The 19294-nt window shown below is 42.7% G+C and overlaps 1 protein-coding gene across 5 annotated transcripts in view; it reads left to right on the forward strand.

The window, feature by feature from the left end:
* marf1 (meiosis regulator and mRNA stability factor 1) overlaps positions 1-4931 on the forward strand; it is an 87202-nt gene extending 82271 nt beyond the window's left edge. For 3 of the 5 annotated variants that reach the window (XM_033040279.1, XM_033040281.1, XM_033040284.1), the window contains 3 exons: positions 367-507; positions 1646-1810; positions 2698-4931. In XM_033040279.1, the coding sequence (XP_032896170.1) occupies positions 367-507; positions 1646-1810; positions 2698-2933 (542 nt within the window). In that variant the 3' untranslated portion in view covers positions 2934-4931. The remainder of the gene's footprint in view (positions 1-366; positions 508-1645; positions 1811-2697) is intronic. The other 2 variants (XM_033040282.1, XM_033040283.1) reach the window with 2 other exon arrangements.
* Positions 4932-19294: the final 14363 nt, after the last annotated feature.

Raw genomic sequence — 19294 nt, forward strand, 5'->3', positions numbered from 1 at the left:
ATTTTTTAATTTTTCAAATATCTTTCATTTAACTTAAATACTTGGTACTTCAATCAAATATCCATTTCGATCTTTATTTTGCACTTCATAAAAAAATGTCAATTATTAGCTTTGAATTGTGATTTCCGTTTTTGTTGTTCACTACGTCATTGATTATGTCATTGTTGCTGGGTGCCAGCAGTTCTGAACTGATGTCCAACAGCAAACATTATCAAACAAGGAGAATACTATAGCGGGCACTACATGTTTTCAGAAAGCTTTACTGGAGGTCATTGCTGAGTCCACTGCAATTACACTGCAAAACTGAGGCCAGTTTTTCCTCCTAAAGTAACTGCATTGCCAATAATTTGTTCTTCGTTCCCAAAGTTCGAAACAATTCTACCAATTGTTCTCCTGCACTTATGTTTGAAGAACCTGAGCAGATACAGGAAAACCCAAATCGACCAGTAACCTTGGTTTTGGAGAACTCGAGTGAAAAGGAGACAGAGTTTGAAATGTCCGACTCCTGTAAGTAGTAGATTTTTTTTTTGTAAATCGATTATATTAAAACAATTGGTCCTCTGGACCTTGAATAGAATATTTTGGAACCTTTCAAACCAACAATATAATCCATTCAGAAGGATAGAGGTGCATTGAAATATCACCTGATTTTTCTTTCCACTACCTGATTTGGAAACATACTGCTTCTTTCATGGTATCGATCTAATATTCTGGAACTTGCTTACTTTCTGAAAGCTATTTCTGATACTTCAGCATATCTTGATTTTATTTTAGAAATAGAACTGTTTGTGGATGGGTATTAAACTAATGTTTAAAAACATATTGTAATATTTTGTCTTGCAAATTGATGAAGTACGACGCGGTGTGTAATTTTACACAATCTTTCATGCAGTATTTGTTCCAAAACTCATGTCATAAGGAATAGGTAGAATTAGGCCATTCGGCCCATGAAGTCTACTCCACCATTCAATCATGGCTGATCTATTTCTCCCTCCTAACCCCATTCTCCTGCCTTCTCCCCATAACCTCTGACACCTGTACTAATCAAGAATCTATCTCTGCCTTAAAAATATCCACTGACTTGGCCTCCACAAGGATTCTTTCCTTCTACTAGTGGAAACATTCTCTCCACATCCACTCTATCGAAGCCTCTCGCTATTGTGTATGTTTCAATGAGGTCCCCCCTCATTCTTCTAAACTCCAGCGAGTACTGGCCCAGTGCTGACAACGCTCATCATGGGTGAACTTACTCATTGCTGGGATCATTCTTGTAAACCTCCTCTGGACCCTCTCCAGAGCCAGCACATCCTTCCTCAGATATGGTGCTCAAAATTGCTCACAACATTCCAAATGCGGCCTTACCAGCACCATACATTACATCCCTGTTTTTGCATACAGGTCCTCTTGAAATAAATGCTAGCATTGAGTTTGCTTTCTTTACTACTGATTCGATTTGCAGATTAACTTTTTGGGAATCCTGCACCAGCACTCCCAAGTCCCTTTGCACCTCTGTTTTCTGGATTCTCACACCATTTAGAAAATAGTCTACATGTCAATATAGAACTTTTTTTATAAGATAATGCATAGAATATTGGACTGTGGTCAGTAATTTTGTACAATTTTGAAACTTGTATCTCCTTCATAGGTGTAAACCAGATTGAACAGGAGCTTCTCAGCCTTCGTAACCCTTCTCCGATCGACTTGCTGTGTGGACCCGTGCCATCCTGCTTGCCATCCCCTCAGCTCAGACCTGACCCAGTTATTCCTGAAAGTGCTGATCTGATTCAGTTTGAGGAACCTAATGTTGCAGGTTAAAAACTTTTTTTATTGTTTGACATGAATATGATTAAAGCTGGATCCCACGATATGACAGGTTGAGGAATTTCTACCATTGACAGAATTCCAACCCGATCTGTTATTAAAGTCTGTGCTTGCAAATATTTTCACACTTCCTTTACACCTGTGGTGCGCATAGGCAGTGCTTTGGTGCATCTGCACCCAAAACGTTTGCCATCCCCACCAGGTCCACTCTTATGTAGACACAAGAAATTGAGATGTTGGAATCTTGAGCAGAAAATCAAAATGCTGGAGGAACTCAGCAGGTTAGGCAGTATCTGTGAAGGAAATGGGCAGATGATGTTTTGGGTCAGGGTCATTCAGGTTTACTTTCATCCTGTCTGCAAGCTTACAGTGCTGGCTGAACCAGCCTGTATGCTTCTAGATTCCCAGAAATCCCCTGTTGTACAGGTACCTCAAGCAAATAAATATAAGTTGCTATTTAAAAAGATTTTTTTTAAAGTAGTAATGTCCATCTAATTGTTGTATAAGTTATGTCATAGGAGCAGAATTCGGCCATTCAGCCCAATAGTCTACTCCGCCATTCAATAATGGCTGATCTATCTTTCCCTGTTAACCCTATTCTCCTGCCTTCTCCCCGAACCTTTGACGCCCTTACTAAACAATCTGTCAAGCTCCGCTCGAAAAAAAAACCTAATGACTTGGCCTCCACCACCGTATGTGGCAATGAATTCCACGGATTGGCTAAAGAAATTCCTCCTCTCCTTTCTAAAGGTTATTAATCAAGTATGAACTAGTTAAAACCACAGTAATTGTGGAGGATAGAGAGGGAAATTTATTAAGTAATTACTTAAGTTTTATTAAGTAATAATTTGTAATGCTGTACAATTTTCTGAACAGACATGTTGGTCTTGACAGAGGAGGAGAAAATTATCCTTCCTGCAGCTATGACTGAAGAGGTATTTACCAGTGGTGGCGTTAACAACCAGATGGAAGAGAATGTTCCCAGTGTATCTCAAGATGTCCATGAATCCAGATCGCCACATGTGGAAGTGACTAACAGCCCTGTTAAGAAGCCCAGGAATAAAGTGAAGTTGGCAGCAAACTTCTCAATGGCATCTTCCAGTAATATTTAAATGAGTTTAAGAAAAGCCTTGTACCTGCAGTTTTTATTACTCAAAGCATAAAAATTGATTCTGAAGTGCTAAATCCAAAGAATTGGACACCCTTTTTATCTCTGCTAATTTCTGTATTTAATCTATTTAAAAAGAACCACAGAAGTAAAGCCTGTAGAAAACAAACATAATTTGTATTTTGAGCTTGACCCAAACAATTTGTTCAATTTACAACAGTCCATATGCTTTCTTGGCTTCAACTTAAGATTCCAAGATTTGTATATAGTTTTTTATAATTTAGTTATTTGGCCTGTTCGACCAATCTTTTTCGAAGGTCAAAGAAAGCTATATTTTTCTTGTATTAAAATGCCAATTCACGTACTATCTCTCCAACTTCTGTGGAAATATTGACAGCTCAATCTTGTTAAGGTTCTTTGATCCACTACCTACAGAACAACAGTAGGTCTTGTATAATGTAATAGTACAAGTGTATTTGAAATGATTAGAATGTCACTTGAATGGCTTGTAATTGCAAATGAGCTTCCAGTTTTGTTTGTGTCTGTAGAAAGAATAGAATCCTGCTCACTGATGAGTGTTAGTGTCCTGTAGTTAAAGAATGAATCTAAAAATCTCCCAGTATTGCAAATTGTGCTGGGGTGTGCTTGTGTCCCATAAGAGTTTGGGTTGAGTATTTTACTGCAAGTTGGTTTAATCAGTTATCTCGAAGCCTGACCTTGTGAATTACATCAACAACCTGTAGTCACCATTGCTTTAGCAGTTTGCTACTCTTATGGTGTTTCTCTAGTCTGATGCCAGTGGCACTGGTTCAGAAGTGAATTTAATGTGAAATATGCATTCATTGCATAAATCACAGGTCATGGGTCAGGTGTGGAAAACTGTTTAAAGGTTATCATTTCCACTTGACAGTTAAATGTAATTGAATCTCCCCTGAAAGTGGAAATGTCAAGGTTTTGTTGTTAAACCTTTTTTTAAAGCCATGTTTCATTGGGGAGCTTTGTTTAAAGTCGCTGAAGGTTGTCTTTTTATTGTGGAGTGCTTTTATTCCATTGTTTTGTCAGTAGTTGCTGTTGGGATGTTTTATGTCTATGATAGCAGTGTCAGTGTGAGGACATTAGACAAGTATGGAAGGATTGAAACTGTGTGGCAGTGGGTTCATTAGGCCTTCTGCATAAAAACCTGGCTTTTACAATGGATTGTATTTGCCAGAACACATGTTTTCAAGTTAACCTATTTTCTTTTTATATAAGAGAGGTTCTCCACTGGTGTCAAGTTGTTTTGTTGTAAAAGGTGTATTTACTGAAATGAACTCTTTCTATGGGCATGTACCAGTGACTGCAGGTTTATAACATGCATAAACACTGAAATATTAACTTCAGAAATATTGCAAAATAAAATGTAACACTTTTATAGAGATCTGTTCCATGTTAAGTTTGGAACTCAAATGCTGAAGGTAAATTTGAACAATGTTTGTGCATCAGTACATATGTAGATTTTTAAAGAAAAATCTTGCTGAAAGCAGCAGTTTAGATATTACTAGGGAGGCTGCTTTGCAGGAACTATTGCTCAATACCTTTCCACGGTCTCTGTTTGGAATATAATCAAAAAGGAACATTATCTTTATTACAAGCCACTCAAGTCACATGATGCTAGGTTTCTGGTTTGTTATATCTACAATCCACAGTGTCCATAGTTCTTGTTCTGGCGTGGTTTATTTATGCAGTTTTGCATAAATTTGTCTTGATATTCACTAGATTGATTTTGAGTAATAAACTTTGTACCACTTATGTAAACTGGTAGAAACAGATTGATTTGACGACTTCAAACATTATTATGTTGGCTAAGTATTGGATATTTCTGAAAATATGAGAGGCTTCTGCTTTGTTTCATTTCTATGAATGTCCAAATAAATTAAAACCAGTCCAAAATAAATTATCATGCTGGATGCTTTTGTTTTGGACCAAATTTATTTTGCCATAAATTTAAAAAATTACAGCAAGCGTATTTTTGTGTTTGGATTGTCTTATTTTGATTGAAAGATACTGCATGGAAATAGGCCCCACAGCCCACTGAGTCCATGCCAACCATCGATCACTCGTTCATGCTCATTCTATTATCCCAATTTCACACCCACTCCCTACATACCTGGGACAATTTTCCAAAGTGTCAATCAAGCTTACACACTCTGATATGTGGGTGGAAACCAGAGCACCAGGAGAAAGCGCTTGTGATCATGAAGTATTACAGCATGGAAATGGGTCCTTCAGCCCAACTTGTTCATGGCAACAAATATGCTGATCTTGGAGAGAACTCTCACTGATAGCACCCGAGGATAATCTGGGTCTCCGGTGTTATGAAGCAGCAGCAGCAACTCTACCAGCTGCTCCACTGTGCTGTGTAGTTGGTGTAACGTTTCTACATTATATTTGAGTTGGAATTGGGGGAGTCGGGGCATGTCATACATAATTGTCTGGAATCTCTAGGAACTATCTATGAGGACATCTGGAGTTCTATATAGACTTCTAATTTAAAAAAAAAAAATTTAAGTTAATTTATTTATTTGTGGACATTGTAAGAATTTGCAATGAGCAAATATGAGCAAACTCAGGAGGAAATAAGTGTTGGAGACCAACATCTATGAAAAGGGAAATGGTGATAAAGTTTTAGATTGAAGAACTCTTTGCCAAAGTTATGTCAGAAAGAGGATGTCTTGTATCTTGATCTTTAATGACACTTATCAGAGTTCCAAGTCACTTGTATGTTCTACATTAGTTTTGATTTTTTAAACAGAGTGGGTTTATATTGGGGATAAAATTTGTCCGTGTAATATTGCGTCCAGGTCTGCACTGTGGACTCATTTGTTTCTCTGAATCGTGCAATAAATAAAATGGAAACCTGTTCTTTATCAACCTAAATAGGTTAGAAATGTTTTCCTGTAGGGAAAAAACTTGAATGGCAGGGAAATGTAGAAAGTCTACAGCAAATCAGATCGTTCATTTTCAATAGTAATGCAAAAAATCTTTGAATACCTTGTTCTAAACAATGGGACACTGCTACCATGAGAGCAGCACAGTTGGTGCAAAGGGTTCACCTTGCCATCTTTGGAAAAACATGAGATGGGGAGTTGGAAGCGGAGTGGAAAGACAATAAATAGAAAGACTGATGGGAAGGTAAAGTTTAGAGACTAATACTCGAAGGAAGGACAGGCGGGGAGAGGTTAAGTAATACACTGAAGCTGATGGGCTAAAGTGCACTTATTTGAATGCAAGGAGAGTCGTGGGTAAATCAATCAATCAATATTTATTACAGGTCATTGAGGCTCAGTGAGGCTCAAAGGAAACTCCGTTTCCACAGCCATACAAACAAACAATATCCTACAGACATACACACAATTCAATTTACAAAAACATCCATCACAGTGAACCCACTGTGATGGAAGGCAAAGTCTTTTCTCTCCCCTGTTCTCCATTTCTCTCCCGATGTCGAAGCCCCAGGCGGGCGATGATAAGTCCCACGACCATTTTAGGCCGCGCGGGGCGATGTACGGCCCAGCTCTCTGTCTAAATATCACAAAGTTGGAGCCCCCAGCGGGCGCTGGAATGTCGCACGGCCATGAAGCCGCGCCGGGCGATGTATGGCCCCGCTCTGGGTCGTTCCAACCCCGAGACACGGGCTAGAGGTCTCGTTGCGGGAACTCCGGAAAGCGGTCTCTCCAACCGGACCCGCGAGCTCCCGATACCTCGACAGTCCACCGGACCTGCGGCTGCAGCTGGAGCCTCCGAGCTACGTGGTCGGGCCGCAGCAGTGAGTCACCACAGCTCCCCATGCTCCGATGCCGGCCAGCCCCACGATGGTAAGTCCGCAGCTCTGCAGGCTCCGTGAGTGGAGCCTCCAGGTCGTTCAGGTCTCACATACAGGGAAGAGATTTTAAAAAGTTTCCCCCGCCCCCCACATATACACAGTTAAAAACACTTAAAAAACCCAAAAACAACTACATTTAACTAGACAAAAAATAAAAAAAGACGGGCTGTAGGGGCCGCAGCAACAGTGAGTCACGCCGCCACCAACTCCAGTGAACTTAAAGCCTGGATCAGTATTTGGGACTATGATGGTGTGGCAAGGTCTTCGTTGTGAGAGGGACATGACTTCAACTCAATGTTCCAGGGTATTGATGCTTTAGATGTGAAGGGGAGGTAAATGAGATGGAGGAGTTGCTCTTCTAATCGGGAAGAATGTCATGGAGCCACTCAGGACAAGGGTCGAGCTCCAAAATAAGAAAAGTGCAGTCATTCCAATTAATTTCACCTTGCCATCTTTCATTCCAAATGAATTGTCCTAGAGGCCCCCAACAATAGACAATAGGTGCAGGAGTAGGCCATTCGGCCCTTTGACCCAGCACCGCCATTCAATGTGATCATGGATGATCATCCACAATCAGTACCCTGTTCCTGCCTTCTCCCCTTAATCCTCTGACTCCACTATCTTTAAGAACCCTATCTAGCGCTCTCTTGAAAGTACCAGAGAACTGGTCTCCACCGCCCTCTGAGGCAGAATTCCCCAGACTCACAACTCTGTGAGATAAAGTGTTTCCTCATGCATCTCTGTTCTAAATGGTTTACCCCTTATTCTTAAACTGACTCCCCCAACGTCGAGAACATGTTTCCTGCCTCTAGCGTGTCCTAACCCTTAATAATCTTGTGTTTCAATAAGACACCCTCTCATCCTTCTACGTTCCAGAGTATACAAGCCCAGCCGCTCCATTTTCTCAGCATGAGTCCCGCCATCCCAGGAATTAACCTTGCGAACTTACGCTGCACTCCCTCAATAGCAAGAATGTGCTTCCTCAAATTAGGAGACCAAAACTGCACACGATACTCCAGGTGTGGTCTCACTAGGGCACTGTACAACTGCAGGTCCTCTGTGCTTCTATACTCAACTCCTCTTGCCAACATGCTTTTTGCTTTGTTCACTGCCTGTTTTACCTGCATGCTTACTATAATTGACTGACCCCCAGATCCCGTTGTACTTACCCTTTTCCACCATAGTCATCCAGTGAGAAATAGAGGAACAGGTATATATACAGATGACTGAAAATTTGTCTGCTTTCCCCACAATATTCCTTGCATTGTAAACCAACAAGGTTGTTATGGCGGGTGACTAATGTCCCTGATACCGATTGGGACCTGCTTAGTGCTAAATCCTCAGCAGAATTTGTTGGGTATATCCAAGAGGGTTACCTAAAATAAGGTGTGGAACATCCAAATGAAGAAGAGAACGTACTGGACCTTGTGTTTGGAAACTAGTCTGGCCAGGTGAGTGGTACTCTTTAGTGGAAGAGCATTTTGGGGATGGTGTTCACGATGACGCAAGTTTTAAGATTGATTTTGATAATGCTAAATCTGGGCGTGAGGGGAAGGTACTAAATAGGAATAAGGCAGAAGCTAGGGAGAGTAAATTGAGAGATGTTATTGAGTAAGTTGGCACCTAAGACGTGGAAGACATTTAAAGGCCAGTTGATAATGTTCAGTTCCGGCTTCCGGTTTGGACATGGAGTGAACAGATGTGTGTGTGTTTGTGAGCGTGGCTCCTGATTTCTGCTTAAAGTCTACCTGTTCATCTTTGTCATATGCTTGAGGTAACCCGCTATTGAACATTGTGTACGACTCGAGGCATTGTTAGGCACCGAAACGGCAAATAAAATGCGCCGCCAAGCTAAAACTGGGGGAAAAGACGGCAAAGTCTCAAACAAGAATGCTGCAGCCATGGAGCCGCTGCCTGGTGCTGGACCTGAGCAACCAGAGGATCTCGAGAGGCTTCGTTCAGTACTCCTTGCCGATATGACACAAGCCATTAACTTTGCCCTAAAAAGGGAACTTGAAGATGTTTTGTCGCCGGTGAACACCACTTTGGAGCAAGTTAAATCCTATTACGAAACACATGATGAACGCATTTGCGAGATTGAAGACGGCTTGAATGACCACAGTGACAAACTGGTGAGCGCCAAAGCCTCCATAGCTACATTACAGAGTGAAAACACACTTCTGAAAGTGAAACATAGAAAATAGGTGCAGGAGTAGGCCATTCGGCCCTTTGAGACTGCACCGCCATTCAATATGATCATGGCTGATCATCCAACTCAGTATCCTGTACCTGCCTTCTCCTCATACCCCCTTATCCCTTTAGCCACAAGGGCCACATCTAACTCCCTCTTAAATATAGCCAATGAACTGGCCTCAACTACCTTCTGTGGCAGAGAATTCCAGAGATTTACCACTCTGTGTGAAAAATGTTTTCCTCATCTCGGTCCTAAAAGATTTCCCCCTTATCCTTAAACTGTGACCCCTTGTCCTGGACTTCCCCAACATCGGGAACAATCTTCCTGCATCTAGCCTGTCCAACCCCTTAAGAATGTTGTAAGTTTCTGTAAGATCCCCCCTCAATCTTCTAAATTCTAGCGAGTACAAGCCGAGTCTATCCAGTCTTTCTTCAATGAAAGTCCTGACATCCCAGGAATCAGTCTGGTGAACCTTCTCTGTACTCCCTCTATGGCAAGAATGTCTTTCCTCAGATTAGGAGACCGAAACTGTACACAATACTCCAGGTGTGGTCTCACCAATACCCTGTACAACCGCAGTAGAACCTCCCTGCTCCTATACTCAAATCCTTTTGCTATGAATGCTAACATACCATTCGCTTTCTTCACTGCCTGCTGCACCAGCATGCCTACTTTCAATGACTGGTGTACCATGACACCCAGGTCTCGTTGCATCTCCCCCTTTCCTAACCGGCCACCATTCAGATAATAGTCTACTTTCCTGTTTTTGCCACCAAAGTGGATAACCTCACATTTATCCACATTATACTGCATCTGCCATGCATTTGCCCACTCACCCAGCCTATCCAAGTCACCTTGCAGCCTCCTAGCATCCCCCTCACAGCTAACACTGCCCCCCAGCTTCGTGTCATCCGCAAACTTGGAGATGTTGCATTCAATTCCCTCGTCCAAATCATTAATATATATTGTAAATAGCTGGGGTCCCAGCACTGAGCCTTGCGGTACCCCACTAGTCACTGCCTGCCATTGTGAAAAGGACCCGTTTACTCCTACTCTTTGCTTCCTGTCTGCCAGCCAGTTCTCTATCCACTTCAATACTGAACCCCCAATACCGTGTGCTTTAAGTTTGTATACTAATCTCTTATGTGGGACCTTGTCGAAAGCCTTCTGAAAGTCCAGATATAACACATCCACTGGTTCTCCCTTATCCACTCTACTAGTTACATCCTCAATAAATTCTATAGGATTCGTCAGACATGATTTACCTTTCATAAATCCATGCTGACTTTGTCCAATGATTTCACCACTTTCCAAATGTGCTGCTATTCCATCTTTAATAACTGATTCTAGCAGTTTCCCCACTACCGATGTTAGACTAACTGGTCTGTAATTCCCCGTTTTCTCTCTACCTCCCTTTTTAAAAAGTGGGGTTACATTAGCTACCCTCCAATCCTCAGGAACTACTCCAGAATCTAAAGAGTTTTGAAAAATTATCACTAATGCATCCACTATTTCTGGGGCTACTTCCTTAAGTACTCTGGGATGCAGCCTATCTGGCCCTGGGGATTTATCGGCCTTTAATCCATTCAACTTACCTAACACCACTTCCCGGCTAACCTGGATTTCACTCAGTTCCTCCATCTTATTTGACCCCTGCTATTTCCGGCAGATTATTTATGTATTTCTTAGTGGACAGAACCAAAGTAATTATTCAATTGGTCTGCCATGTCCTTGTTCCCCATGATCAATTAACCTGTTTCTGACTGCAAGGGACCTACATTTGTTTTAACTAATCTTTTTCTCTTCACATATCTATAAAAACTTTTGCCGTCAGTTTTTATGTTCCCTGACAGTTTTCTTTCATAATCTATTTTCCCTTTCCTAATTAAGCCCTTTGTCCTCCTCTGCTGGACTCTGAATTTCTCCCAGTCCTCTGGTAAGCAGCTTTTTCTGGCTAATTTGTATGCTTCATCTTTTGTTTTGATACTATCCCTGATTTCCCTTGTTATCCACGGGTGCACTACCTTCCCTGATTTATTCTTTTGCCAAACTGGGATGAACAATTGTTGTAGTTCATCCATGCAGTCTTTAAATGCCTTGCATTGCATATCCAGCGTCAACCCTTTAAGAATCAATTGCCAGTCTATCTTGGCCAATTCACGTCTCATACCATCAAAGTTACCTTTCTTTAAGTTCAGGACCCTTGTTTCTGAATTAACAATGTCACTCTCCATCCTAATGAAGAACTCAACCATATTATGGTCACTCTTGCCCAAGGGGCCACGCACAACAAGACTGCTAACTAACCCTTCCTCATTACTCAATATCCAGTCTAGAATAGCCTGCTCTCTCGTTGGTTCCTCTACATGTTGGTTTAGTAAACTGTCCCGCATACATTCCAAGAAATCCTCTTCCTCAGCACCCTTGCCAATTTGATTCACCCAATCTATGAAGCTAGATGACCTCGAGAATCGGTCGTGGAGATTCCCGAAAATTTGGAAGGTTTGGACCCTGTCAAATTTATGACCAAGTTTTTTGAAGAAGTGCTGGAGGTTGATTTCCTCCCAAGATCTCTCATGCTTTCGCGTGCCCACCGAGTTGGACCCATACCAACGAATGTCTCGAATACCAAGCCATCTAGACCAAGAGTGTTCCTGGTTCTCTTTCACTGCTTTCAGGACAAACATCGCATCATCACCAGACGGAGGCAGGAACTGTCCTTCCGTGGGCACCAGGTGTTTTTTCATGAGGATTTCAGCGCGGAGCTGGGGAGAAATCGTGCAGCGTTTAGGGAAATAAAATCCCTGCTCTACGAGAAAGGGGTTTGGTTCGGCCTCCTGTATCCTGCCCGGCTCCAGGTCACTCGTGAAGGTAAAAAACATTACATAAATACATCAGAGGCTGCCAAAGAGTTTTACCACTTGTGCTGGGGAGGTGACGGCTGTGAAGAGCAATTACTTTTTAGGATATTTATGCGGCATTGGCACGGCCTCGTGCGGCGGCAAACTTAATCTTTGTAATTGTGGAACTGCCATGCTGCTGAATCTGATTCATGAGTCGAGGACTTTCAACCAGCGGAAAGGTAAATGTCTAGAATTGCTCTGTGGGATATAATTTTTATTTATTTATTTCTCGTAATGCTTTGCTTGACCTGTGTTATCTTTAGCCCAGATACCTTAACGGTAGAACAAACGACCGTACAATTTTCGAAGAAGGGAGCCACCCTCAATTGGATTTAAAATTTTAGTTAGGGAACGCTTTGAAAGTTTTCTGTTTTGTAATGCCTGCGATCATCCTCAGTTGGGGAAGATGATCTAGGTTTTGGGGGTTAAATGTTCTTTCTTGTTATTGTAAGGGGACAAGGGAAATGCTTTGGGTAATGGCAGCTTATTCGTTGAATGTCACGAATGCACTAGACTTTTTTTTTCCATTGTTTATTTATTAACCTTTATTTAACCAGGATAAGTCTCATTGAGATTAAAAATCTCTTTTACAAGAGAGTCCTGGCCAAGACAGGCAGCAGCACAGTTCCACAGTTCCAGACAATAATTTAAAAAAAAACAACAGAGAACATATAAATAGAGTCACAGTCAGATTCAAATTCAGCAGGGGTGTTAAAATTAACAGCAGACTCAGCAGAGCCTGGGCCTGGGTTAGGCCGAACATTCCCTGAAATCATATTTGTAAAACAAACAGACACAGTTAGAGACAGGAGGAGACGTGTGCTGCCATCTTGGATTTTTGCCACAGAAGATGTCGAGACGGTGCAGGTTTGGAATTCCTCCCACACCACACGAAAGCCAGACCGGTCACCACCGGCGAGGCAGTAAGGGGGGGGGGGGCTGTTCTGGATGCAGGTGTCAAAGTCCAGAAATATTTTCTCCCCTCTTTTGGTGCGCTAGTTTCATGGCAGGTTGCCAGCCACAGTTGTGGGAGCTCGGCAGTTAGTTGATAAGACTGCTCGCAGTCCCTAAACAAGCAGAAACTTTTAAAATAAATCTCTGCAGCGTCGCAGCGATACTCCAAGATGTTAAAGGTTCCGCTGTGCCTCCTCCGAAGTCCAAAAAGATGTTTAAATTCACTCACTTTTGTGTCTGGACGGGAGCTCCGCAACACCACACCTCTCTGCTGCCACACCTTCTGTTGCCAGAAGGTGTGTGTATTCTCACATGCAGCCTTCGCATTGTTTTGGATGGCAGGCCCTGTATATTTTTGAAATATGTATTTTGAAATATGGCTAATGGTGACATTGATGGAGGCCATTCTGTGAGGTTTATATCTTGGAACGTAAAGGGGCTTAATGGTCCTGTTAAAAGAGCTAAAGTTTTTTTCTCACTGGACCTAAGTTTTCCTTTAAACATTAGAGAACGACATCTTTGGAAACTCAATCCCCTTTTGCTTTCCAATGAGAAACTCTGCAGTTTTGTATCGGCTAACATCGACACATTCCTCGAGACTAATTAAACCCAGTTGGTATCATGCTCTTTACTTTGGGAAACTTTAAAAGCTTACTTTAGAGGTCAAATCATATCTTATACCTCATACGCCAATAAAGAACGTAAGAAGGAAATGCAAACGCTGTCACAATCCATCTTGGTTCTGGACAGGCAATATTCTGAGGCACCCACCGCTCAATTATGTAAAAGCCGTGCTGATTTACAAGCAAAATTCAATCTTCTATCTACTAACCAAACAGAACAACTAATTCTCAGGACTTGTGGTCTCTATTATGAATACGGTGATAAGGCGAGCCGGCTTGTGGCTCACCAGCTGAAGCGTCAATCCGCGTCACGACTTATTCCTCAGATAAGAGACACACACCAAGACATAACAAGCAATCCAAAAGAAATCAACAATTCCCCTTAGATACAACAAATATGGAATGTTTTTTAGATGATTTGGAAATACCCAATTTGGAACTTAAGAGGCAGAAGATCTAGGTCAGGCTCTTGGGCAGGAAGAGATTAATAATGCCGTTATGGCGATGCAGAGTGGTAAGACCCCGGGCCCTGACGGCTACCCATCAGAATTTTATTATTATTATTATTGCTTTATTTATATAGCACATTTTAAGTCAACTTGCATTGACACCAAAGTGCTTTACATAAATTAAATAATGAATTTACATACAAACCATAGAAAAAGGTTAAAAATAAAGAAAGAAAATGGACACAACACATTATAGAGTTCAACACAAACATCCCCCCACAACAGAATCAAAAATGTCCACTGTGGGGAAAGGCAACAGAAAGTTAAGTCCTCTTCCTCTGAAACACCCGAGGTCGGGGCCCATTTGTGGCCTTGCAGCCAGTCCAATGATTTTCAGGGCCCTCTTGCCGTGAAGATGGAACACTGGCGTCGGGTGAAACAATTCCTCAAGCGGCTTAGAAAGTATGGAGCGGCTGCCTCCTCCCCGGAGACCGGAGACCGGGGCACTCGTAGACTTCAGGCCGCGCCGACCCCGGCGAACTCGATCCCTGGCTCCGCGGCGCTCCAAATCCAGCGCCGCCCGCAGCCGGACGCCCGCAGCCCCAGCTCCGCGATGTTTGGATCGACGGCCACAACGCTCCGGAGCTTACCGCACGGCGACCCGGCAAGGCATCGCCCGCTCCGTGGCTCCGCTCCGTGATGGTGTCCTTGCGCTGTGCCGCCGCCGAAGCTGTAGTCCCGGCCGGTCCCGACAGGAAACGCCGCTCCATTCTCGATGGTAGGCCGCGAGGACGGGGCGAAGAAGCAGCTCGGAGGGACCAGGTAGGGGACTAAGAATTAAAGTTTCCCCCTTCCCCACCCCCACCGACCACATAAAAGACCTCCACTAACATTTTGGACAGGACTTAAAATTAAAAAAAGGTGAAGAGATGGACAGCGGGCAGGCTGCCATACACAGACGGCGCCTACTCCCGCACATCCGCCATCTTGATGTTTAGGTGGAGGTCAGAATTTTATAAAAAGTTTAAGGATAAGCTCACACCAGCTCTTAGAGAAATGTTTCAAGAATCTTTGGGAAATGGTTCCTTACCCCCCCCCCCTTTCACAGGCATCTATTTCACTTCTTCTTAAAAAAGACAAGGATCCTCCGGCTCAATGTGGATCATACCGCCCCATCTCACTTTTGAATGTAGATGTAAACATTTTGGCTAAGGCGCTGGCTTGCCGTTTAGAATGCCCACTTCCCCAAATAATATCAGAAGATCAAGCAGGTTTCATAAAAAATCGTCATTCCTTTTCTAATATCCGTCGACTGGCCAGTGTGGTCTATTCGCCACGGTGCTTCTCCGTGCCCAGAGGTTGTATCTCTTTGGACGCGGAGAGGCGTTCGATCAAGTGGAGTGGCCATACTTGTCTTGGAGAGATTTGGATTTGGCAAAAAATTTGTAGCCTGGGTTAAGCTATTGTATCATTCACCTTTAGCATGTATACAGACAAATTATTTGCGATCTGATTATTTTCCATGAACACGTGGCACTCGCCAAGGCTGCCCATTGTCACCGCTTCTTTTTGCAATTGCAATTGAGCCTCTCTCTATTGCACTTAGATCAACCACATTATTCCAGGGCATTAGGAGAGGAAACAGGGAACATCGTGTGTCTCTATTTGCCGACGACCTCCTTCTTTATGTGAGCGACCCTATAGCCAGTGGCCCTGCAATTGTGGCCTTGTTAGATCAGTTTGGAACTTTCTCTGGCTATAAACTAAACATCCAAAAAAGCGAATGCTTTCCCATCAACCTAGGCCTACAGATCCGACAGGAATCCTTGCCTTTTCCCTTATATCAAGGTGGTTTTGTTTATCTAGGAATACGCATTACCTGCTCTTTCACATCTCTGTTTGAAGCTAATTATACGCCTCAAGTTAGCCAAATGAAGGCTAATGTTGAGAGATGGCGTAGTCTACCTTACTATGGCTGGGAGAGTGCAGTCAGTGAAGATTACTGTACTTCCCAGATTTCTTTACTTGTTCCAGTGCTTGCCGGTCTTCCTATCCAAGTCATTTTTTAACTCAGTTACCCAATCTATAACCTCCTTTATATGGGGTAACAAGGTTCCAAGGGTTAATAAGTGCACTCTCCAAAGAGGTCGTGAAGTAGGTGGACTGGGCCTTCCTAGCTTTATTCATTATTACTGGGCATCCAATATCCAAAAGATATTATTCTGGCTCCACCGACCAGATACAGACTGGTGTCTGCTTGAGTCACAGTCTTGTTATTCATCGTCTCTCCCAGCTTTAGTATATTCCTCCCTGCCATTGAAACCCTCTCAATTTACATCCAATCCTGTCGTACTATCCACCCTCAAATTTTAATCAATTTTGCTGCCACTATAAGTTCACATCAGCTTCAGTTCTGGGTCCCATTCACAGTAACCATTTACTCCCCCCCACCTCCACACTTGACTCAATCTTTAGACAGTGGGGTTTGAATGGTCTTATGTGCATTTCGGATTTATACACTAACAACATATTTGATAGTTTTGATAACCTGTACAGAAAACATGGCCTCCCACATAATCATTTCTTTAAATATCTTCAAATCTGCCACTTTGTCATGAAAACATTTCCCTCTTTTCCTGATCTCCAGCCTGTCACTGTGTTGGATAAACTCACTCTTACCTTTGCAAATAAAGGACTGATCTCTGTAGTATATTCTCAACTGATGTCTTTAGGAGATCAACACTTGAACAAAGTTAAAACTAGGTGGGAGGATGATCTTGGTATCGATCTGTCTGAGGAATGCTGGACAGAAGCATTGAAAAGAGTCCATTCCTCGTCATCATGTGCTAGATTGGGGCTCATGCAATTCAAAGTTTTACACAGTGTTCATCTAAGCAAAACCAGACTTGCTGACATATATCCGGGGACAGATGCTGGCTGTGACAGGTGCTCCTTCTCTCCAGCCAATCTAGCTCATGCATTCTGGTCCTGCCCCAAACTTGGTAATTACTGGGCAGTGGTTTTTAAAACCATCAGTGAAGTCCTTGGGGTGACAGTGAGGCTTTGCCCGCTTGTAGATGTATTCGGTGTAGCAGATTAAACTTTGGGTTTAAATGCAAACCAGTCTGACATCATTGCATTCACATCGCTTTTGGCCCTTAGGAGAATTTTGCTGGTCTGGAAATCTACCACTCCTCCCTGGCTGGAGGATGTAATGTTTTTTTCTAAAACTAGATATGATTAAATTTACACTTTGTGAAAAAGTTTTATTCGAAATGGGAACCTTTTTTGTCATACTTTGAGAGTCTAAAAGAACTACCCACTGACTGAGGGCACTTGATTGTAGTTGGGGATCTGCTTTTATTTATGTTTTACTTTTATTTATTTACTTATTTTTGTTTACACAAATGTTGATGACCTCACAGGACAGTTGATGCATAATGAATGAGTGTATTCTGAACCATCTGACATGTTGTCGGTATGTATGGGCCTTGGAAGAATGTAGAGGTATTGCTGTCAAAATGTGCATATTTGTGATATGTTGTATTGCGAACACATCAGCTGCCAAGGGGTGTTCAGGGAGGGTGGGTGAGGGTAACTTTGTTGTTATATATAAAAAACAAAATGGAGGGAAATGTAATGCATTACGTCAGCTGTATTGTATCTTTCCTTCAATAAAATAAACAGAAAAAAGAAAAAAAAGTTCCGTTCCAAAGACATAGGGGCAAGGATATCATGGTGCGGAAACCTTGGATGACCAAAGAGGTACATTTGGTCAAAAAGAAAATGGTGTGTGTAAGATTTAATAACATTAAATCATTCAGGCTGAATATCTGACCACTGGAGTTTTGCAGTGATCTGTGATGAACATTAATGTAGACACAAGGAATAGCAGATGCTGGAACTTAGAGTAAAACACAAAGTACTGGAGTTATTCAACAGGTCAGGCAGCATCTCTGGAGGACATTAATAGATGACATTTCGGGTCGGGATACTTCTAGCTGACCAGAAATGTCCATGTCCTCGAGATGCTACTTTGCCCACTGAGATACTCCAGCACTCATGACATAAATGTAGATGGGTTGGTTAGTAAGTTTGTGGACAATTCCAAGATTGCTGGAGTTGTGGATAGTGAGGCTGCAGGATATAGATCAGTTAATGAAATGGGGAGAGAAATGGCAGATGGAGTTTAATTTGACCACGTGTCAGGAGCTGTACTTTGGGAGGTCGAATGCAAGAGGAAAGTGCACAGTTAATGGCATGACCCTTAACAACCATGTTGTACAGAGTGATCTTGGGGTTTGTGGGATATCAACACAGATTACAGAAGAAGTCAATGTCCTATCTACATTATTCAACATTCTTGATATCCTTTCATTGTCCTATCCATCTCTCCCCCACCCTTTAGACTTCAGAATGTAGAGGCGTAGTGCAGAAACAGGCTCTTTAGCCCAGCAGCAATGATCCCGTACATCAGTATGAATAAGGGTCTCCACCCAAAATGTCACCTATTCCTTTTCTCCAGAGATGCTGTCTGACCCACTGAGTTACTCCAGCTTTTTGTGTCTACCCTGTACACTAGCACTATCCTACACACACACACACAAAAGGGACAATTTACAATTTTATCGTAGCCAATTAACCTACAAACCTGCACGTCTTTGGAGTGTGGGTGGAAACCGGAGCACCCCAAGAAAACCCATGCGGTCACAGGGAGAACGTACAAACTCCATACAGACAGAACCCGTAGTCAGGATTTGAACCTGTCCCATGAGCGGTCGCATGCGGCGAGCGCGACCTAACGTGGTCACTGGAGCCGTACGGCCTTGCGGGGCCGGTCCCATTTCGATCGCCGGAGCCATATGGAGTTGTGCGAACATCACATCACGTGGGGCTCCGAAAAACTGACAGTGTTCAAAATTTCCGCGCGACAACGGCCTGCCGGCCCGCAGCTGCCTCGACGGCGTACGCACTGCCTCGACGGGCATATGCAGAGTCTCGACGCCGCACGCAGCGTCTTGACGCCGAACGTCATGCGCGTACTTCCCGCGGACTTGGCTCGAACTTCACGTCACTCACTCGGCTTCCGGTTTGGTCGTGCTTGCCGCATACTGTCGCATGCTTGTGTGACAGGCTCTTAAGGCAGCAACTCTACTGCTGTGCCAAGTTGATTAAACTGCAATTTAAAACTAATTTGTTTTCTCTTTTCCAGTTCTGAGTCTTTAACCAAAAACATGAACAAATATAGATGCTGCCTGACTGCTCAATGCATCCAACATTTTCTATTTTTATTTCAGATTTTCAACGTGTGCGACTTTTTTTTTCACACAACCAACATGAACACTGCATTTCCCCCTGCATAATAAAAAAAAGTCTCATA

Source organism: Amblyraja radiata, chromosome 22, assembly GCF_010909765.2.
Source record: "Amblyraja radiata isolate CabotCenter1 chromosome 22, sAmbRad1.1.pri, whole genome shotgun sequence".
Classification (NCBI taxonomy): Eukaryota; Metazoa; Chordata; class Chondrichthyes; order Rajiformes; family Rajidae; genus Amblyraja; species Amblyraja radiata.